Source organism: Chenopodium quinoa, unplaced genomic scaffold, assembly GCF_001683475.1.
Source record: "Chenopodium quinoa cultivar QQ74 unplaced genomic scaffold, ASM168347v1, whole genome shotgun sequence".
NCBI lineage: Eukaryota > Viridiplantae > Streptophyta > Magnoliopsida > Caryophyllales > Amaranthaceae > Chenopodium > Chenopodium quinoa.
Window position 1 is genome coordinate 106668 of NW_018743975.1, and position 23809 is coordinate 130476.

The 23809-nt window shown below is 33.1% G+C and overlaps 2 protein-coding genes across 2 annotated transcripts; one reads left to right on the forward strand and one right to left on the reverse strand.

Annotated features, from left to right (window-relative positions):
- Positions 1–1825: 1825 nt before the first annotated feature.
- Positions 1826–8563, reverse strand: LOC110689595. Its single transcript, XM_021866357.1, has 2 exons — positions 8005–8563; positions 1826–1974 (listed from the first exon to the last, which is right to left on the reverse strand). Exons 1-2 carry the CDS (start codon positions 8561–8563, stop codon positions 1826–1828), a joined length of 708 nt encoding a protein of 235 aa, XP_021722049.1.
- Positions 8564–11128: 2565 nt separating this feature from the next.
- LOC110689610 (CEN-like protein 2) lies at positions 11129–13060 on the forward strand. The gene is made up of 4 exons (XM_021866375.1): positions 11129–11615; positions 12019–12080; positions 12221–12261; positions 12384–13060. The coding sequence occupies exons 1-4, from the start codon at positions 11421–11423 to the stop codon at positions 12599–12601; spliced, it is 516 nt and encodes a 171-aa protein (XP_021722067.1). The 5' UTR covers positions 11129–11420; the 3' UTR covers positions 12602–13060.
- Positions 13061–23809: the final 10749 nt, after the last annotated feature.

Below are 23809 nucleotides of genomic sequence, written 5' to 3' on the forward strand. Positions count from 1 at the left end.
TGTGAATCACAACTTTTAGACTTCTTCTTAGACAGCCATATTGTTGGTCTAAGCAGTAAGCACCCACTGCTTCCCTACAAGGAATTTGCGAACCAGCAAGTCACTGACAAGGATCGAATTACAAGTCTATAACCATGCTGACAGTAGGCATATCTCAAGGGCTTCTTCCTCTAAGTACCATGCACAATTAAAGTCAATCATGCAACCATAATGTCTAATTTAGGAATGATGTTATACTTTTCTTGCATCATTTTTTAATAAGCATTGCCCTGTAAGCCACAGGTACGACAACAATCATTTCCACAAGTAATGCAACAATAGCTTCTTGTCCGAGGCCATGACTTGCGAGGCCAGACCGCTAGATATATCATAGAATTCTGATCACCCACATTCGTTCTATAAGAAATGCTCTTGAAGACAACTTTAGCATTCTCTAATCTCTTACACCCAAGTTAGGCATAAATGTACGTCTAAATGTGTGAACCAAATTATTGAAATAATTCGTTCTTGTTGCTATGTACTATGTAATTGTTTACCCATGCCTTTCTCAACGTAACCCAAACCGGCTTTCGATGAAAAAACACAATCAGGTGCAGAAATGCAGGAGCATCATGTTGATCATTAGAACTAAGTACCTTCCTAAATAAATCCAAGTCTTCCTTAAGACAAGATTGGCTACTTATGCACATATACACATTTCTTTGTACACATCATATCATATAACACTAGAGAAACCTCAGTTTTCATATTCCCAATAAGCATCAATCAAATTACAGGACACCAAGTCTTTTCGGGCAATTTATCAAAAATCACACGTTCCAAACTGATCTATTCCATCTTTAAGAAACCTAAGATCATTGAATTTCAACTAATAAGCAGCATTCTGTCAGGCAATTCATCAAACATCTGTCGTGCACACCCAATTTCTCCCCAAGTTTAGAACACATTTGACACAAAATGATCAAACTCAAAATGGGTTTTCAAATTTGCCCACTAAATTGTTGTCCTTGAATTGAAACTCAATACCATAAAAAACGCCCAATTTATGCAGCATTTGGTTACATGAAAGATGAAACATTAAAACCAGCAATGGTTATAAGAAGATAAAACCTTTAATAAATACCAAGTACGAAGTATAATCGATGAAGAAACTGAATCTCTCAGATTTGGTGGAAAACTGCCAAGGCGAGATCTGGGACAAAATACAAGTTTATATTCCTAATTTAGGCCCGTTTGTTTTAATGTAAATCATTTTCAATGAAAAATTAGTTTTTATTGATAACACATTTTTTTAGGAAAACCACATTTACAAGATAGTTTTCCTTTATTTTATGGGAAAATTGTCGTGATTAATCCCAATTTTGCCTCATCCATCAATATTAGTCTCAACTTTTGATTATTTTTTAATAATCCGAATTTTATACCCTGTCCATCAATAACACTCTTAACCGGTCATTCAACCTAATATTGCAGGTTATAAGACACGTGTTAACATATGATTGGAAAAAAAGTTTAAAAATTAAAAAAAAAAATAAAATAAATCAAAACTAAAAAAAAAAAAAAAAAAAAAACCCAACGACAGCCCGCAGCCACCCACAGCCAGCCAACCACCTTCCCCCGGAGCGCCGGTGCTGCCCAGACCCCTTTCCCTGCCCGGTGCCGGCGCTGCCCCGACCACCCTCCCCTGCTCCACCTTCACTCTCCAATTTCATCCACCCAAACTGCTCCTGCTCACTTTCTCCACCGCCACAACCGCACCAAAGCAGCAGCCCCATCCATCTCTATTCTCTCGCCCACCAAAATCGGCCACCATCCACCTCTCTTCTCATGAAACATCACACAACAACCGAGCTGCTACAGCCTTCACAACCACCGCACACCCCACAAACTCAGTTGTTCCGCTTCCCCTGCTCCACCATCCACCAAACAACCACAAGTAGAGCAGCCCGCAAAACCACCAGCTACGGTACTCCCCTGTTCCCCAACAAACCGCAACAACACCAACATCAACAAGCCGCCCAACTCTCCTCTTCAACCAGCAAAATTCGCGACGGGGTTTGGGTTTAGGGCTGGGGGATCGCGACGGCCGAGCAAGGAATTGAAGGGCTTGGATCGCGCAGGTCGGAGAGGGAGGTTGCTGTCGTCGCCGAGAAGATATCGCCGATGGGTTGGCGCAGTCGGGGGGAGAGGGAGGTGGTTGTGCAGGTGGTTTGGTGTTTTTTTTTTTTTTTTTTTTTTTGTGTCCAATCACATGCTGACATGTGTATTTTAAACTTAAAAAAAAAAAATTACATGCTCAGGTCATCGATTACCTGGGGGTGTTATGAGCGGAAGGGGTATAAAGTTCGGATTAATAAAAATTAATTCAAAAGTGGGATTAATATTGACGAATAGGGCGGGATTAATCATGACAATTTTTCCTTATTCTTATAAGAAAAGGTAAAGAAAAATTCTGGAAATGTGAGGATAGATGAAAGGAAAGTAAAAAGGAGATAAGGAAGACGCAGGAAAATTTGGATTTCCTTATTTTGTGATGAAAAATATATTTCATCATTGTGGATGTAATTTTGGGAAAATTATTTTCCACTTCTTCATAAACCAAACAAAAAATAAAAGAGAAATAATGAAAAACCTTTTTTCATGAAAACATTTTACATCAAATCTTAATGGCTTAGTTTTGCACTATTGACAAGTAAAAACCGCTAAGTTGTTAACAATATTAGCGGGTTTTTTTACTTGTTAGCGATTTTACCCTGAGCAACTTAAAGTCTTTAATTGGTACTGTATATATAGATAGGACGTTGTTAGTTCTTTTTGACCCTCATCAAAGTCTATTTGAAATTTGCTTTGTTTTATCCTAAATTAAACTTAAGTTACTTGTCTAATTTTACTCAAAAAAATAAATAAATAATAATATCTTTTTTTTTTTTTTGAAACAAATTACTTATCTGATTTAAACTACTGTGACTAATGCAAAATTGCCACCATTAATCCTAACTTTGCTACGTCCACTATTATTAATCCCAACTTCCATTAATTTTCTATCACTCCCAACTTTGTACCCTATTAATTTTTATCACCCCCAACCGGCCATCCAACTTGATGTAAAAGGTTACCAAACACGTGTCAACGCGTGATAGGTCTGAAAAAAAAATTTAAAAATAAAACAAAATAAATTAATTAAAATTAAATAAAATAAAACCCTAACCCCTACCCAACAAGTGGTAGCCCCTGCCACCTCCGGCAAGCGACAGCTAGCCCCTACCGTTTCGCAGCTCCATCTCCTTCCCCGTCAGTTTCCGCCCCCTTCTCCACCGGATTTCGCCATCCTTCAGCAAATCAGCCACCGCACCGCAACAACCACCAGCCTAATTTCACCCACCAACACCACCAATAAGAAGTACCGTCAGTCTCGCCCACCAACACCACCAATTTCTTCTCGATGCCACACAAATTCCAGCCACCAAATCAAACAATACCGGCCAACAAATACATCAATTTATCATATTGAGAGGTGCGGAGGATCGCGATGGTGGGGAAGGGGGAGGAAAAAGGGGAAACAGCGGGGTTAGGGTTTAGGGAGGGGCTGCGGGATCGCGACGGCAAGGGAAGGTAGGGTTGGGATGCACCGGTCGGAGAAGAAGGATGTTGTCGTCGTTGGGTTGCCGCAGTCAGGGGGGAGGGGGGGGGAGGGGGAGGTGGAGGTGGTTGTGCGGTAGGGATAAAGGTGGTTTTGGTTTTTTGTTTTTTATTTTTTATTTTTTTATCTTTCTGTCCAATCACATGCTGACATGTGTACAAGTAATCCCAAGTCAGCAATGTTTACCTCTTCAACCTGTTTTAAGTCACCTGAGGGTGATAAAAATTAATAAGGTACAAAGTTGGGAGTGATAGAAAATAAATGAAAGTTGAGATTAATAACAGCGGACAGAGCAAAGTTGGGATTAATGGTGGCAAATTTTCCTATTTAAATTTTAAAATAATAGTTCTTTTTAACCAACTTCAAATTAGGGTCTTAGGGCATGTTTAGTTCATCTTATTTTTGCTTATCTGATTTGGTCTGATCTGATTGTCTGATTTGACCAAACTTTAACCTTTAGTGTACGATAATCTATAAGAAAAAAAATATATCAATTAGGGTTTTGTTAGATTCGTAATAATGTGTATTTTATTAATATGTAATTTTCATATATAATTTTTTTTCATTATGAAATTAAAGATATTTAGCGATAAAAAACTGCACATAAAACGATGATCTGATTTGAACTAATTTTTTTTCTGATCTGATCTGAATTTATTTTTTCTGATCTGATCTAAACTTATTTTTTCTGAAATAAGTAAAATAAGTTGAACTAAACAAGACCTTCTTGTCTAAGAACTTTTTTTTTTTTTTATTTTGTAAAGCTACCATTCTCAACACCTTTTTTTCTTTGAAATAGAAAAAAAAAACAAACTACCATCCTAACATAATACAAGAAGTATTTATTAGCAACCGTTTTTTAAAATACTCCAATACTTCATCAGCTATTATTTTATTTTATTTTTCAGAATTTTTTTTTTATTTTTTTTTACTTATACTACTTCTGCTTCTTATTAGTTGCAATAAAAGAATTTTTTATGCCTCACGGATAATATCCCTTTGTTGCAACTAATAAGAAACAAAGATGGTATTTTTTTTTTTAAGGAAAAATTGATAAAAATGAGCTCAACTTTCACCCATTCGCTCAAAATAATCGCAACTATGGATTAAAGAGGGTCTTTCACTTTTATCGGTCCAAAGTGATCGGTAACCTGTTAAAGAGGTTTATTTTTCTTTTTTAAGTTTAACTGACATGTGTCAGCACGTGATAGGTTGAAAAAAAATATATTTAATAAAAATTTAAAAAAAAAATCCCACACCTAACACCCACGCAACCCACCACCACCGTCATGGCAGCCCCTTCCCTAAATTCCAGCCCATATCACCCTGCCCATCCCCGCCGGCGACCAGAGACCCCTCCTCCATGACAGTGCCGGCGCAAGCCCTCCCCATACCCATTGAAAATCTTAATCAACATGTGAAGATGAATTAAAATGCAACGGAATATCGCAAGGCGAAAACGTCAGTGTGGTGGGATATTAAGAATTGTCCGATGCCCAAGAATTATGATCCTAATTTAATTGCGCACAATAATGCCTCTACCCTCCTTAAATTGAACTACGGTGGTTACGGCGACACACCGTATTTCTTCCACCGTTCAGCACACCCTTTCCTCCACCAATATTTCCTTCAACCACGTCCCTGGTAGTATTTGATTTTATCTTGTTCCAACTTTTATTAATTTGATTATGAAATATTTTTGGATATTAGTGTATTAATTTTTAGTTGTAGATATTGAGTAATGAAATTATGTTGTTTGTGAGCACCCATGATTCCAACTTTCATACTACTATCTATTGTTAAGGTTTCTTTTTGCCTGAGCATTAAATCATTCCTGCTACTAAGTTGTGATTACTCAGCCTGTGTGTTAAAACATTACCGGTGGTTCAGGAGGTAGGGGGAGGGGCGTCACCGGTGCCGGCGCGGGGGAAGGTGTCCAGTCGGCGGCAGGGATGGGATTCCGAAAGGGGGTCGTGGCTGGTGGTGGGGAGGGTGGTCATGGTGGGGCTTGGTTTTTTTTTGTTTACTTCTTTTTTTTTTAGTTTTAATTTTTTTTTTCAACGAATCATGTGGTGACACGTGTCCCCTTTACCTGTTACAACATGTTGGATAACCGGTTGGGACCATTTTGAGCGAATGACCCTCAAAGTTCGGATTATTTAAAAATAATAATCCATAATTAAGATTATTTTGAACGAATGGGCGAAATTAGGATTATTTTTATCAATTTTTCCTTTTTTTAATCAATTGTTTTTAAATTTATTTTCATTAATATTTTTTCTTTTTTTATTAGAATAAGAAATATAATAGAGGTTAATAGGTTTTTTTATATTACACACGTACGTGTGTTTTTTTTTTTTAGCTTGTGTGACTATGTGAGTATATAACAATTTACTTCTATCATTTCGCAAGGCAAAAGGGCTAACTATTCCCACATTTTATTGTTAGCAAATCGATTGCTAATTTTGTTTTTCAACACAAAATTTGATTCTATTAACGAACCTATAATTTAGAGACAAGTATTTGCATTTCTATAATTTTATAAATCTTCGAAGTCAATGATAAGAACAAAAGGAAACATTAAGAATCAAGTAAAAGGGCATTGATAAATTAAAGATCTTTATTTTCATATTATCACCAACATCATTAAGTGTTTAGATTCTCAAATGCAAACTAAACGTTATTTAGCAACTTCACATAATAAGCCAAAATTTACGTATGCGGAGGGGTGGGATAGGATTATGCATAATTGTCACTTCAAACTTTTGTGGAGTATATATAGGTGAGAATATTGGAAGTGTCTAGTTAATCCTTATCATGCATGGCATCCATATATTTTAAGTCGTTTTTTTTGTTAATATAAGTTTGTTTACTAAATTAATAATGTTAAATAATGGCTAGCTTGCATGCGTGTATAAGTGTGTACACACTATATTGTTTGCGTATATAGACCATTTAAAGAGTGTGAGAGAAAAGGAGAGAACCGATGAGTTTGATATAAGAGGGTTTGGTTTGTTTGTTTTTTTTTTTTTAAATTTTTTTTTAAAAAGTTGAGCTAGTTTGTAGTCCACCATTACTATGCTTTAGGTTTGCCTTTTGCGTTGTAAGTTCATTGGTTGCCTTTCAATTATAGATTAGTCATTTTCAAGTTATAACTATATATTGACTTAGGTGGAGAAATTTGAAACTTAAACATCGAAAAAATGAAGCCAACTTTTAAATAATAATGAACCTAATCTTAAAAGTAACGAATGAACTTATCTACCTTTCTCAATCGTGAGAAGTGTATTCAAATGTAAAAGCATTCAGCATATACAATTATATATATGGAAAAAAAAATAAAAATAATATATATATATGTATATATATATACACTCATATCATGCATATTTATTATATCATCATATACAGCATTTGGCATCGACATCTACAATAATAAAGTATCTTAGATTAATCGAATTTGAATGTAAGTCATGTAATGTGGTAAGAGTGTAAGACCGTAAGAAGGGGATATAAATTCCCAACCAATATAACATTTCTTGATAACATGAGTAATATGTTTTACTTGTAAAATTTTTCATACTTCAAATGTTTTTTTTAATAGGATATTTTATTGGTCAAAATCCCTCTCCCAGTTCAACTAGAGGTCCTAGGATTAAATCTCACCCATGACATATTGAGATACCCTTCTTTTTCCCTAACTTGTTAAGGTCTAATAAGTTCAGATTAATGAAAATCAGATAAATAGAACGCACCCTAAAATCTATTTATACTAATAAATACAAATAAGTCAAAGATAACCAAGCTTTTTGCTTTATATTAGAGGTTGAATAAGTTTCACAAGAATTACGGAAAATATAGGAACATACAAGTATAAAATCTTAGTTTGAAAATGCATAAAGAATTAAAGATAGTTTCTTAAGAAGCTTTAGCATAAATTCACTAGACACCTCAAACAAATTTTGGGGTATATCATTATAGGCCAACCAGGACCAAATATAAGTCATGGTAGGGATATATGCCAATGGCAATTTGTATCTTCATCCGTATATATATACTTCATTCGTTTTTTAATTTTTTTTTCTGATCTATTCTTTAAATTAAAGATCATTCCATTTGCATAAAATACGATCTTCAATGTATTACTTTGATTATTAATATATTTGTTGACACGTATTAGTAAAAATTGTGAAAAATTGATACAATATCATAAAAACACAAATTGAAATTTTTTTTTAAAAAAAAATAGAAGATGCAAAAGCTACATTTTTCTTTAAATGGAAAGGTAAACAAGAATTTAGGATAGTTTTCTCTCAAAGATTATACCCTAACTTATCAGAAAAAATAAAAAAAAGAAAATTTACTGTCTATGAACGGATCGATATCTTGGTGAGCTTGCATAAAATGGCCCAAAGAAGCAACAAAGTGTGCTGCTCTATTACCCTCTCTATAAATGTGGCACGAATCAACATAAGTGAAATTTCGAATCAGCTTCTTGACGTCTTTCATCAGTAGCTGTATTTTCCACGGGCACTGAGCCTTCCCCTGCAAAATATTAATAATAAGAAAATTATCCCCTTCAATAAATACTTTTGAAATATTATGGGCCTGCGCCAAAAGAAGACCATTACGAAGGGCCGTAGCTTCTGCAATAAGAGGAGTACTCATACCAATATTAAAAGAACGACTACAAACATTATTTCCTAAATGATCTCTTAGAACAATGCCTACAACCCCTGAACCTTCCCGAACATAACCATCAAAATTTATTTTAATAACACTAGGGGGGGGCGACCAAGAGACACGTATACTCCTTGGGGTAGGATGAGAAGGAAGAGCGAGAGCAGGAGTATCCAAAGAGTCGAGACAAGAACGGAAATGCCATTCATGATAAATTTTTTGGGCACGAGAAAAAATGGCCATATGAGAAAAGGGAATTTTCTACATGTGACATGATAGGCAATTGCTTGTGCACAACCTTATTTCAATTCAAATAAAAAAAATTGCAAGAATTTTCAAAAAGGTACGGTGAGAGTATTAGTTAACAGAATATAAAATAAGAATTTTCCCAATTAGGTAAATATTTGGATCATAATATAGTTTAATTCAAGTGATGGAATTAGCATATATACTAAAGAAAACAAGCAAAAATTAATAAACAAATTAATGGAATCAGAATCATACGGGTGGCAACTAAGCTATACTAATGTAAGATTAATTAAAAACGTCTAATTGTTAGATTTGTAAATTGTGACATTAGTAGAGGTAGGCAGAATGCTTCGATCTTCTATATATAGTAATCCACTCTTCTTAATGTTCTCATTTACTAGCTAGTCTAAGCAGGAAAAAGTAAAAGATTGAATTTATTTTATATGATAGAATTTATTTTATATGATAGAATTTATTTTATATGTTCTCACTCACCACTAAGTGATTAATTCCATTTAGTTACATATTCTTCTTTTAATTATAGGTATTTAATTGATTAATGGTGGAATTACTTTATACTCCAAATTTATATTTATCAAGGTGGAGTATGCTTCTCTAATGATTGCTTAGCTTAGTTGTAACACTTCATAACTATAGCTATTTTTGTTTCAAGTTTAGCCTCTTCTGCTAAAGATCTTAGGGCCTTTAGTAGCTTCCGAATGTGAATCAACTTCTAATCAAATTCTTCCTGTCTAGAGACATATACTACTTTCATTCCTAAATATTCGCAACACCAAGTACCTTTTTACATCAAATTGGGCATGTTTGATAATTAGCTGATTAATATAACTAATTGTATCAACTGATTTGACTAGCTAGTTGTATTAAATATTTTGATTAATAAAACATTTAAGTAATCTATTTTACCAAAGATAGCTTATTACAAGAATTGCTTATTGGTTGAACAACTCTTTAAACCAACTTATTGAACTCCAATAAGTTGCTCAAATCAACTATTTTTTCAATACCTAATAGCTAATTTGAGGCCATTGCACCCAAAAAGCTTAAATTTATATCAATCATCTCTTTACAAAACAAGGCTTAAAAGGTTTGGTTACTTTAATGGTGGATCCAATATGCAACATGGTACTCAAACCGTTCAAAGTAATTGGAATAATCCGACACATTTTTACATTAAAAATTATCCAAGAGGGTCACCAATTGAAATCATCTAGAACTGGCTAAATTATATTTTATCCCTTTACTTATGTAATCGAACTAATTACTAGAAGTAGCGACGATTTTTGTTGTTGTTATGTTTTGTTCATTTACATTAGCTTTGTGGCTTGAGACAAGGCTTCATGCTCTAAGCACGATTTTGATCTAAAAAAAAAAAAATCAAAACCCAAGCTTGCATTATTTAGTTCATGAAAATCCTAAACCATCAAATCATTCACAAATATTACCTATACGATTGAAGTCAACATCACCAATATTGTGCATATTGACTTCGATGAGAATAGATTCAGGATCATTCAATTGATCTTAATAATTTTATTGATTCAGGATTATTAGTATTGATTCAATATCATCCAAGTGATCTTGACCTTTTTATTGATCAAGGTTCATTTGTTTGATCTTTCACATTTTTATTTATTCGATCATATAATTCGTGGTAAAAATGTTACGATTGCAGGAATATATTACGAAGTATTGATACATTAGGAATCATCATATGTCGTATAGGAAAGATTTATATTATTTTATAGAAGTTGCAAGTGTTTAGGAATATGTTTCCAATATATCTTGATGATATTCTCATGTATATTTGTATGATCAATAATATTTGTATGATTGTACTATATCAATAATGTCACCAGACACTGTTCTTGTACTATAAGAAGTGGTTTCTAAGTAGATCTTCAAAATGTTATTAACAATTATTAGATCTCAAAGATAACAGTCTCATTGTTATCAGTGTTAAGTTGAAAACATTCAAATCCAATCCCAATTAGAAGCTAAATGCACCATTCAATTGGAAGCTTAATTGCATCAATCAAGATGCTGGTTTGGTACTACCACTTCTCAATATATTTTATTATCTAAAGAGAAAATAATAAGGTAGTAAGGAATGGATTTTATATATAGTTAGTCCCATATGAAATACATAAGACACTAGCTCGATCTAAGCGTGCGATCTATTCACTGAAACTTATTAAATATTAATTGACTTGATATATCCTAATTTCACCTTTTGACACTTGAATTGACTTGATCAGTCTGAAATTTATTATTTTTAACGAAAGGCAAAAGCACCTAATAAACTTATACTTGAAAATATTGTGGAAGTACGTATTTAATCGTAATACTTATATTTTTGCACATCATCTTATGTCCATTTCTTTTCTTTCTTTTCTTTTTAAAGGCAAATTAAATGTAACCAAGCCAATTAACCTACTCCCTATATTTCACTATGAATATGAGTGGTTAACAAAATACTTACACAAATAATTACCCCTAAAGACCCTAGAGAAAGATGCTGGTGCATGGAAGATACCATAAGACACCAAGATTTTGAAACAATAATAATAAGGTACACTTTAAATTGCCAATTTTTCAAACCTATGTACACTAAAATCCCTGGCCCCACCACCTCCTCTTTCACAATTTTTTTCCTTATTCTTTTTTAAAATGATTAAATTATAGCTTCCCCTTACCAGTATATATATAATGAGATCATCTCCCCCACCAATACCATCAAGACACCCCTTCAAGAGACCTTACATATAATTGTCTCTTCCAAAATTAAACCCCATAATAATATTTCTTCTCTCTCTTTTTTCTCTAGAAAATGGCAAAGTCAGATCCCCTCATCATTGGAAGAGTAGTTGGGGATGTCATAGACCATTTCAACCCAAGTGTGAGAATGTGTGTCACTTACAATAACAAGCAAGTTTACAATGGTCATGAACTCTTCCCTTCTTCTGTCACCCTTAAGCCTAGGATTCAAGTTCTTGATGGTGACTTGAAATCATTTTTTACCTTGGTACATTTATAATTTCTATATCTATACATACTGCTTTTTTACTTCAATTCGACCGACCCCTCCCCCTCACTTCCAGTTTAGAAGAGAAGATAACCTTAAAAAACGACAAAAAAAAAAAAAAAAAAAAAAAACCTTAAAAGTTGCTTCGTATAACTTAATAATGATAGAAGAGTTATATTACCGAGTACATATAAGTCTAACATCAAATAATAAATATAAATTATTATAATATAATTCATAAGAAATAGTTTGAGTGATAGTTACTTTAAAAGTTTTCTTCTTTGTTCTAATATTTACTATAGTAAAGTTTTTACATTTGATCTTATTGCATGATAGCATGTATACACATACATATTTCCTCTCCAACTGGGTCTTATGTTCTCTTTTCTTTTATATGTGATAGATCATGACAGATCCAGATGTTCCAGGACCCAGTGATCCTTACCTCAAAGAGCACCTTCACTGGTATACTCTTAATTCAAAATCCAAACTAAAGTCTATTATATATTTATATGTTTATGTTTATGTTAAATGTAATATTTAGAGTTATCTTTTATCAATTAGAAACTTAATGACTTACTCATATTAATATGCCTATGTTACAGGATAGTCACAGATATTCCAGGCACAACAGATGCTACTTTTGGTAAGCAAGCTCACAACTTATATCATAATTAAGAGGACTTTGACCACTACTTAAAGATGAATTAATCAAGTAAACTAATGATTTCATGGTATATACTTACTCCATTATATCATATGTGATAGGGAAAGAGATAGTGACCTATGAGTTACCGAGGCCGAACATAGGCATCCACAGGTTTGCGTTCATCTTGTTCAGGCAGAACCGTAGGGGTACTGTCGACCCACCGTGCAGTCGAGATCGATTCTGCACCAAAAAATTTGCTGAAGACAACCAACTTGGCCTTCCTGTTGCTGCTGTCTACTTCAATTGCCAAAGGGAAACCGCTGCTCGAAGGCGCTAGCTGAATAGTCTTCTTTGGACATGAAGCCAATGTGTTATTCTAATGTACCAATTATGCAGTAATTTGGTTTAAAATAAGATTGCTCTTTACTTGGTTAGGGGGAGGAGTGTAATGTTTGTGATATGATATATGAGTGACCTAGCTAGCTAGAAGAATACAGGAAGTGGTTTGTGTTAGTTATTAGCTTCTGGTTGCATGTTAGTTAATGTAGCTTTGTTTTATGCCTGTGCTTGATATCTACTATGTGTACTAATTTCATATCTTATGATCTTTCCATATTAGTACGAAGTATATACTCATCAGTACTTGTGATGTCGATCTTGGAGCAAAATTATAAAATTAGATCTATTCGTCATTAGATCAATTCATCAGATGCATCCAATTGGTCGCTTGATTATAAAATTGATATCATTTTTTACTTTAAATAACAACAAAAACCAAAAAAAAAAAAAAAAAAAACTCATACCACATTTTTTAGCAAATAGCAAAGCTTATCTAACCTACTTTAATTTAATAATTCTAAAAAGTATAAACTTAATACCGAGTACCATTTAAATTCAAGTTTCTAATAAAAACTCTCTCAAAAACTTTACCACCAGATTAATCAGCTCCATGTTACATTTATTTGCGACATATCCTACATCGTATATTATATAAACTTCCCTACAAATCACTTGCCTAGGAGAAAAGATTAAAGCGCACATGTTATGTTTTTGCACAATGTAACTGACTAAGACAAAAATAATTTTAAGAGAGCTGAGCGCAATTGTTTTATCAGAGAATGGAAAAAATTAGGGCGACCAAAAAGTCTTTATCCATAAAATATCCAAGATATGACTGACTATATGACTATATGTCTATATGAGACGATGTTTGACCTTCTATTTTTGCTATTTTTGGTGTAAAAAGGAAACCAAAACAGTAACTGTTTCAAAAAAATAAAAATCTTTTATTAATTCTCTTACAATCTTAATTCCCCCAAAGCTACTGTATAACTTGGACCCACACTCATACCACAGCAAGGCTACGTCAGGTAGACAATACACTAGCAACTAGCAAGGCCCCTCATTTGATTACTTCCTTAATCCTCCTAGCTTGCACTTTTCTCTATAATTTTGCTGCCCTATTATATTCTCTTTCATTTCTACTTTTTTTTTTTTTTTTTTTGGGTAAATCTTTCATTTCTACTTTTATTTACCCTTTTACCCCTTTTATTTTATCGGATTATACTAAACTAGTAAGCTACCATTAAGTCATTAACTAGGACAACAAGTATGGCCTTCATTATCAAAGAGGGTCTCAGGGTTTAAGTAGGTCTAAAAGCATATGCAGTAGTACCTTCATTCTAATTATTAGAGATAGCTTTTTTAATTATTTCAATCTACCGGCGGTCCGGCAACATAATAAAGGTAAGCGAAAGTAAGAATGTATTCTATTCAACTTATATGATTTATGTCTAACAAATTAAAATACGTTCAAATAAGACAAATTCAAGCAAAATAAGTTATAATAAGGTCAAAAATGCAATGTTGAATTGTCAATAAAGATATGTGTTCTATTCCATGAATTTTGCACATACACTAGTTCAGAAATGAAAGCCAAATAATAAGCATTGCATAATACAATTATGCATAAGAAAAACCTTAATAACTCAAATAATCCTAAACTAAAAGCAAAAGAAAATGAGCAATAAGCCAATACATGACCCATATCATGTAACTTTGCACAATGATTAGTACCTATTTATCATACATGAATACATGATGCTTTAACATGGAAAAAAAATGATAAAGTGTAAATTCTAATAAGAGAGAGCATATTTTTAACAAAGTAGATTCACTTTAAAACTTTTCTAAAATTGTAGAATATGACATATTTTTAATACAAGGCAGCATATTTATTTATTGCCCCCAAAATAATTTTCCTCGGCTTAAGCTTATGTAAAAATAAATAAAATTCCTAGCTCTATTAATGACATGAGTAATAAATCTCATGTAACACTAAATCATTCAAATTTGCCAAAAAAAAATAAATTGTCATCTCAATTAAGAAATTAGTTTCTACTCATAGATGGTTCCTGAATTTTCAAGATCCTTCATTCTTATAAAATGAATTAAAACATTTGAAATAAAAGCAACAAATTGACAGAATCCACATACATACCTGATAGGACAAAGTACATACAAGAGAAGTAGTACAACTAAAACAGAGTATTGACATAAATGGGGATCATCTTATAGTGGAAAAGATGAATGTGCTCCACACTGGGGCTGCACTGCTGCAGTCAGGCATGAACCAATGATGTTCTCAAGAAATTTACAAAAGCAACATATTTCAGAATTAAATGATACTCATCTTTTTACATTTATCTATTACTCTTTTTCTTGCACATATACATATATATATATATATATATTTTACTACTCCGTATTTCCTCATAAATAAACCAACAATTTTATCCAATCACCATCAATTGTGGAACCCACAATAATTAAAGAGTTGTTAATTTATTTACGAAAATGTCTTGTGAGAAACAGTTTTGTTTATCACTATGAAAAACTGTATTTACCGTATCCTTTTAACCTCACATTTCACCTTTACATGCTCTCTGTCTCTCTTACATTCACATTTTCCATAATAAGTGGATAAAATAGAAAGGTACAGAATATAAAAGGATTACTAAGATCGTACTAACCCTCTTTTCATATTGTAAAACTCTCTCGTCTAGATTTAAAACACCCCCCTTCCCCCTTCAATAAAGGTTTATTTGCATCTCTAGATGAGCAAATGAGCCAAAGATAGCTTTGGGTGGTTAATTGGGTGTTCCTAGACTAGGGTGAAAATTGAATAATTATTTTAAATTCATAATACAAGGTTTGAGAATTATACTAATATTGGTATAAATTGATAAATAATAACTTTTGACATTGGGTCAAATCTCAAAGATTGATTAAGACTTACTTCCTGGGCTCTCTTATACTCCCTCCGTGTTTAAATAAATGAAACATTTTCCTTGTACATGTAGCCAATGTAATACTTTAATCGTTAATATCTTTAATTATTAGAGTTCCCTAAATCCTAACTGTTTAATTAACTATCAATAATTAAAAATTATAACAATTGAATATTAATAAAAAAAAGGGGAAAGGTTTGGCACAAAGCTGCTCGCTTTCTCGCTTCCGAGAGACCTTTCAGAACTTCAAGGGCTAAGGTTTTATGTGAAGTTCACATGTCCATTCATAATCCAAAAAATAAATTAGCATAAAGGTAACATACTAAACGAAAGAAGATTATGACAAAGGCAAAAAGGGACAATACAGAGGGAAGGAAACCAGGAGGAAAAAAGTAATAGAAGGTACAATTACAAGTTGAAAGCAGCTTAAGTATCCCCCAGAGATTTAGTGGGGAATAGTACCTGGAAATCACTAACCATACATTCGAAAAATTAAGTACTCCTTAATAATTGGCATTTCTAAAGAGGCGTCCCATAATTTGATAAGGACAATATTGACATTGTTATCCAAAACAAGCCAATTAGAGTTCCCTAAATCCTAATTGTTGCGCAATTCCTAGGCAACATTTAAATAATCATACCCCAAAACAACATTAACAACAACATTCGTTCAAAAGTGCTTGTTTTTTTCGAGCTAAAATGCAAAAGGAAAAACCACTCAAAATGATTTAATTTACTTTTTACTAGATTAGGCGTTGCCAATTTGGTAACTTTAGGAATGAATTGGAGAGGAACTAATGAAATATAAGTAGGGGTGTCAATTTGGGTTTAGGTTGTATTTATCAGTTTCGGTTTATAACGGGTTGAAATTATTAGCGGGAAGGTTTGGGTCGAATTTGAAACTCATCGGGTCAGTTCGGTTCGGTTTTTTTATTACGGTTTCTATTCGGGTCGGGTTGTAGTTGGTTCGGGTCATAATCAGCTTGGGTTGAACCGGGTCAGTTTGAAAATGGGTTTAGCCAGTTTAAAGTGGGTTTCGGTTCAAAACAGTTCGAGTTCTAATCAGGTCGGGTTGTAATCGGTTCGAGTCATAATCAGTTTGGGTTAAATCGGGTCGGTTTGAAAATGGGTTTCGGTTCAAAACAGATCGGGTGAAATCGGGGGTCCGGTCATTATCGGTTCAGGTCATAATCGGTTTGGATTGAACTTGGTCGGTTTGAAAACGGGTTTACCCAATTTGAAGCGAGTTTCAGTCCAAATCATACTGGGTTAAAATCGAGTCGGATCATTATCGAGTCGAGTTAGTCAGATAATGGGTAAGAACGGGTCATGTTATAATCAAATTAAGTCATAAATAAGTTGGATTTATCGAGTTGTGGGTCGAAACGAATCAGATCATAAACATATTGGGTTACGGGTGGTAAACGACTTAGACATAACGTGTTACCGGTCGTAAAAGATTCGGTCTCAACGGGTTACAGGTCGTAAACAATTCGGTCTCAACGAGTTATTACGGGTTGGAAACAATTCGGTCATAACGGGTTACGAGTTATAAATGGTTCGGTTTCAACGGGTTACAGGTCGTAAACAATTCGGTCTCAACGAGTTATTACGGGTTGGAAACAATTCGGTCATAACGGGTTACGAGTTATAAATGGTTCGGTCACAACGAATTACGGGTTGGACCGGTTCAGGTTTATCGGGTTTTTGCCAGGTTTAATCGGTTTTTGGCTTAAAATGGGCCAGGTTACTATCGGGTTAAGATGTAATCAGTTCGGGTTGTTTTCAGATTCGGGTTGTAACGGTTGGGCTTGTTAACGGGTCGAGTTAGTAACGGTTCTCACAAATTCGGTTCGGTTCAGTTTCGGGTTAGAAAAAATTTGGTCGGGTTGGTTTTTGGTTTTCAAAAAACAGGTTTTTAACGGTTTAGTTCCTTTTCAGATCGGTTCGAAACAGTCGGGTTTAACGGTTCGGATCAGAAACTGACAGCTCTAACTATAAGTTGAAGTATTTTTTTTATCAATTAAATTGGGTAAATACTACCGTACTCCATACATACATTCTATGTTTTTATTTACCTGTAACACAGCCTTATGACACGTATTTTGAGGTCGAAATTAACAAGGTAAACGAACAAATTATCAAAACAATTTAAAACATATGGTACCTAATCCTACCCTATTCCCGGTGTAATATTATTTTGACAAAATCATTCATCTTTACTAATCACATCCTAAAAATGCATGCCACAAGTTTTGTTGCAAGTAGAAAAAAATGAAAGAAATATATTAATAAACACATAATTAATTTACTTGTATTTAACACAACCGGTAACAAATATTTCATTTTCACCGATAGACTCCAATTTCCAACCCTCAAATTACTTGATCTAGGCCAAGTACTTGAAAAGTTGAAAGTAGAGGTGAAGTTAAACAATCCCGCCTCCAAGTATGTTCTCTCATTTGTTAAGATTTAAACCTTAAGCCTAGGGATGAGCAAAATTATCCGAAAAACTGAAAATCCGAAAATTCGAATCATAACCGAATTGAAAATTAGGTATCCGTTTCGATAATCATAATGGTTCGAGTACCCGATTTGATAATTTGTTATCGGGTAAGGTTATTGGGTATCATTTTAAAATTAACGGTTATCCGATCCGATCCGATAAGAATTTTTTTTTTTCCTACGTAAATCTATTTATCCAAAATCTAAACTCTTACTTTACTTCATAATCACTTCATAATTTAAATGATTAGTAATTATTAGTAATTTGGTCATGATCATGTGATATTATTGTTGATTAGTGTTGAATGATATATCATAATAACTATATTATAAAGTCTAAATTTTTATTATTGGATATCATATTGAGTACCCGATAACCAATCTGAAAATCCGGGTACCCGAACTTATTAGTTCGGATAATGGATATCATTTTTAGTGTTATTGGTTATCGAGTACCCAAACCGATAGTATTGACGGTACGGGTACCCGACACATGCTCACCTCTAGTCTTGGTTATTATCGATAATACATATTTATCCCAAAGACAATCATGAATGATATCGAGCCTGATTGGTTGTTATCAACAAGACCAAGGGGCACATAAAATACTGAGAATTAGACCCAATCGCTTAAAATTAAATAAAAATAACATGATGTAAAAAGTATTATAACTTGCACATGTTATGAACTTATGTAGGAGACGGTATGAGAATCTTTCACGTTCTTATTAAATTTTGACGGTTGTACAACCATCCCTACTTGTTTAGTACGATATATAGAATTTTTATAATCACTTATATAAAGGTGTGTCAAAATCAATATTTAATGTGCATAATCAGTTTTCAACAGTTATAAAAGGTATAATATGTCAATCATATATACTAGGGCTGAGCAAAATTATCCGAAAAACCGAAAACCTGAAAATCCGAACCGTAACCGAACCGAAAATTAGGGTACCCGTTCCGATAACCATAACGGTTCGGGTACCCGATCCGATAATTTGTTATCGGGTACGGTTATCGGGTATCATTTTAAAATTAACGGTTACCCGATCCGTTCCGATAAACAATTTTTTCTTTTTTTTACGTACTTAAATCTATTTATTCAAAATCTAAACGATTATTTTACTTCGTAATCACTTCATAATTTAAATGATTAGTAATTATTAGTAATTTGGTCATGATCATGTGGTGTTATTGCTAATTAGTGTTGAATGATATCATAATAACTATATTATAAAGTCTAAATTTTTATTATTGGATATCATATTGGGTACCCGATAACCGAACCGAAAATCCGGGTACCCGAAATTCGGGTACCCGAACTTATTGGTTCGGGTAATGGATATCATTTTTAGTGTTATTGGTTATCGGGTACTCGAACTGATAGTGTTAACGGTACGGGTATCCGTCCCATGCTCACTCCTAATACATACACGTTCTACATCCCACACAATTCTACAAATTTGCTTACTTATGCTTTCATATTCATCCATCCAATTAAATTTGAAAATTTTTATTTAAAAAAAAAAAAAAAGGAATTCTAACACGTGGAGGTAATGGACCACCAACCCCTCTTATCTGAGAGAGAGAGGACTGAGAATGAGATTGTTCAAGAAACTGACCGACGGGCACTGAGTTTAAACACAGGATATTTGACCGATGGTTTATACCCGATGGTTTATAATCACCTTTTTAACACACATATTTCCTGGGACAAAACAGTACATGGTACGGGGGGAGAATTTCTGACTAGTGTACTATACCATAGTGCATTTTTGACTATTGGGTACAAAGTTAGAAAGTGACTGTTGGTTATAAAAGACAGACAAATAGGAAAGAAAAACAAAGTAGAATGACAGTAAATTAGCGAGTGCATCATGTTCTCAAATGTGAGGAGGATTACCCCCAGTCCCCCACATATGGAAAAGTCTAGATTTTAGAAGGCTTTACAAATGTACAATTTGTTACAACCCTCCGTTTTGAAATAATCGTACACTTTTCTTTTACGTCCGTTTTATAATAATCGCAACACTTTCTTATTTGTTAAGGATCCACTATTATTTTATTAATTATCTTTCTTACTATTCTCGCTTTTACAAATATTTTATTAATTCTCTACCAATAAAACTTACATTACTTTTTTTTATTATTTCTCTCTCATACTAAATATACTTTATATTATAAAAAAATTCTCACTTTCATTATTTTGTTGAATCCTACAAGCTGACACTGTATTTTTCTTAATCTTTGTGCACTCCCAAACGCTACAATATTACGAAACGGGGGAGGATACTGATACTCCGTATAAAAAAAAGGGTAAATATCCTCTTGAAAATTGTATAAATTTAGGAATTCGTGACAAAAACACACGTAAATCAGTATAATTAGTGTTTATATTTTTATAATTTCCTAAATTTATACAATTTTCTAGTATGTATTTAATGCTTAATTTTATACAATTTTCAAGAGGGTATTTACCCTTTTTTTTATACGGAATATCAGTATACTCTCCCGTTTCGTAATAATTATAACGTTTGGGAGTGCACAAAGATTAAGAAAAATACATTAAACTATTACTCTATACTCCGTATTTAAAAAAAGCCTATGCCGGATTGGTGTATAGAAATGATATTGGAAACATTTAAATAGAAAAAACAGTACTCCGTATGCAGTAACATATATGTCTAATATTTGCTGAATAACTCTTATTATCATTTTAAGGTGTTATTGTATGATGTCACCCAATTCTGCTTTATTTTATTTGTAGCAAATAAATTTATCATCTTACCCTTTTATCTTACTATATTTATCTCTATTTCTTTTATATCATTTCTTTTACTTTATCCAATTATTTTTTTTTTCTCACATATATCACCTTTTTACACTCTCTTCCTTAATACTTTATTTATTGTATCATAAGTAATTTCACGCTTGTCAATGCATTACTTTGACTATTAATATCTTTAATTATAATTTTGTAAAAATTATAAAAAGTTGATATTTGAAAAGTAGATTTTGAGACGAATCTAATTAGATCCCACGTAACTATATTTTTTCTTACGGATAAATCACAAAAGATAATAAAAACAAGATTATGTAAATAGTGTAAAAATCTTTATAGTACAATAAAAGAAAAAATGGGGAAGTATACAATTTTGATCACCTCTCCTAGAAACAATACTCCGTAGTTTACAATAATTGGGTACCAGTGGCGGAGCCAGGATTTATAATTCGGGGGGACAAATTTTGGAGGTTAAAGTTTCGGCAAAAATCTCAAGAAAAAAATTGATCACCTAAATTGTTTAATATTTATTTGAAATCACATATGCCAATTATTTCTATATGGCAAAAGAGGAATAAAAAAGTTTTATTGTATATTAAGAAAATTATCCAACAAAAATGAATAAATTTATGTTTGTAAATCCCGTTATGTAATCACATAATTGATATATACGAATTAATTACCTTATCATAAAGTCAAATAATTATCGTTAGAACAAATTGATGGTAGATATGAAGGGTCTGGGTTTGAGTTACATTCGAAAAAATAAACTCAACTTTCTCAAATCAATCATATTATTACATATGTATTTCGTATGTATTAATAAAAGTTAAAACACAGTTACAAACAATTAATTAATAGTAATCTATTTATTAGAAATGTAAAAAAATAGAGTTTAAGCACATAATAAAATTAAAAATCCTAAAACAAGAAATAGGAAATGAAAAATAAAATTAAAAAGACTATTGAAAATTAGAGTAATCAAAAAACAAGTAGGGGAAAAAAACAAAAAAGCTGAAAAATAGTAGAGTAGGGAATCGAACCTAAGACCAAGGCACAGCCTTACTAAGGACTCAACCACCAAACCATATTCAATATTGTGATATTTACTGTAAGTATATGATATTTATAGCCTTTTACTGTATTTTCTTGATTTTTTTTTTTAAAAAAAAAAAACTTTTTTTTCGAAAATGGGGGACAACTGTCCCCCCTTGTTCTAATGTGGCTCCGCCAATGTTGGGTACATCAAATAACGGAAGGAGTAGTTGAGCAGCTAAAACACCCTTTCTCCGAGACTTTCAAACACAAAGACATATTACTAGTCAAAGGTGGTACTGTAATCTTCCGTGAGCTAAATCCAGAGATTACTAGTTGCCAAACAAAGTCACAAACTTCAAAAAAACAGACAAAAAAAAGATCAATTTGCAACAATTGTATTTTCCAAACCTGATAAGAAAATCTCCAAAGCACAAAAGTTGCATGTATTCTTTCAACCTTTTTACAGCGGAAGCATCATATTAATTGGCCTAGTTCAACACTTTACGGCAAGTGGTAACTACATAAACGAACTCTTTGGGCAAGCTTTACTAACAGGCTAAAAGTCCTTAGTTCAAATGACGAACTTTCTTCCACTTTGGTGTGTTTTAATTGTCAAAACCAACTTTTATGGGACCAACTTTTATGGGACCAACTTACATTTCTAATTTTTGACCATACGTAGTATATATAAATTGAACTTAAATAGCTTTTGTTTGAAAATATAGAAACTTATCTAAACTAATTTGATTTTCAAAGAGGAGGGTCTAAAGGGATAATTCTTTAAGGAGGTGTTTGTTATGATGGAAAATATATTTCATTTAATTTTTTTTAAAAGAAAACAATTTTTAATGGAAAACATGATTGTAAAAAATAAAAAAATACACATGGAGAAAAGGAATAATGGAAGTATAGGGGAGGGGAAGGATAGAGAAGAGAAAATAGAGAAGTAAGGAGGATAGGAAAATATGGCATACCTTATTTAAAAAAGGAAAATGGAATTCCTCATCTAAAAAGTAATATCCACCTATGAAAAAATTATTTTCCACACTCAAACAAAACAAACACAGAAAAACAGAGAAATGGAGGAAAATCATTTTCGTGGAAAATATTTTCCACCAAAATAGAGTCTAAAATAAAAACACTTATCCCTAAGAGGTTGCATAAGATTAATAAATAATATGAGGTATAAATTAAATTATGTTCTAATTAGGGAAAACCACTAGACAGCCCTTGGCACGACCCACCCTGACAAAGCCTAACCGCGGGTTACAGGGCTAACCTGACCAATAACACAACCCAGACAACCACCAAATTTTATGGGTTGATCGAGGGTCCCCAGTTCGACCCATCCCTACAGCAGACCACGGCACACCAGACCCACCTAGCAACCTGCCCAATATATCATAGCCCAGCCTAACGCGGTGAGGCCGGTGACCTAGCCTGGCCCAGCCCAGCCCAGCAAGCTATTTTGAATGTTCAAAATGCTAATGAATTACACACAGAAGAGTCAATTGTTAAGCATATACTTCGTATGTTTGATCCAATTCAACCACATTGCAACTACTAACATAAAGAGAAATTCAGAAGTTCACAATTATAGATTGTTGTGAATGCTATCCCAGTAACCCCAGCATCCCCTACCATTCCCCTTCCCCTTGGCAAGAAATAGGGAGCAGGGACCACATAGCACACAGCACATAATAATCAAGTGATAGGAAAATAGTTTTCTTAAAGTTAGATAAGACATGTTAGCTTGAGATTCTTGATAGGTTCTTCTATAGTACAATTATAGCGTCATTCACAATTTGCAAATTGCAAATACAAGTTGATATGAGTACCTCTCATAACATATTAGCAATCACCAACAAAGTACTTGAACTCATTTATTCCTGTCCATGCATAATCTTTCAGTTAAACCTTTACAATCT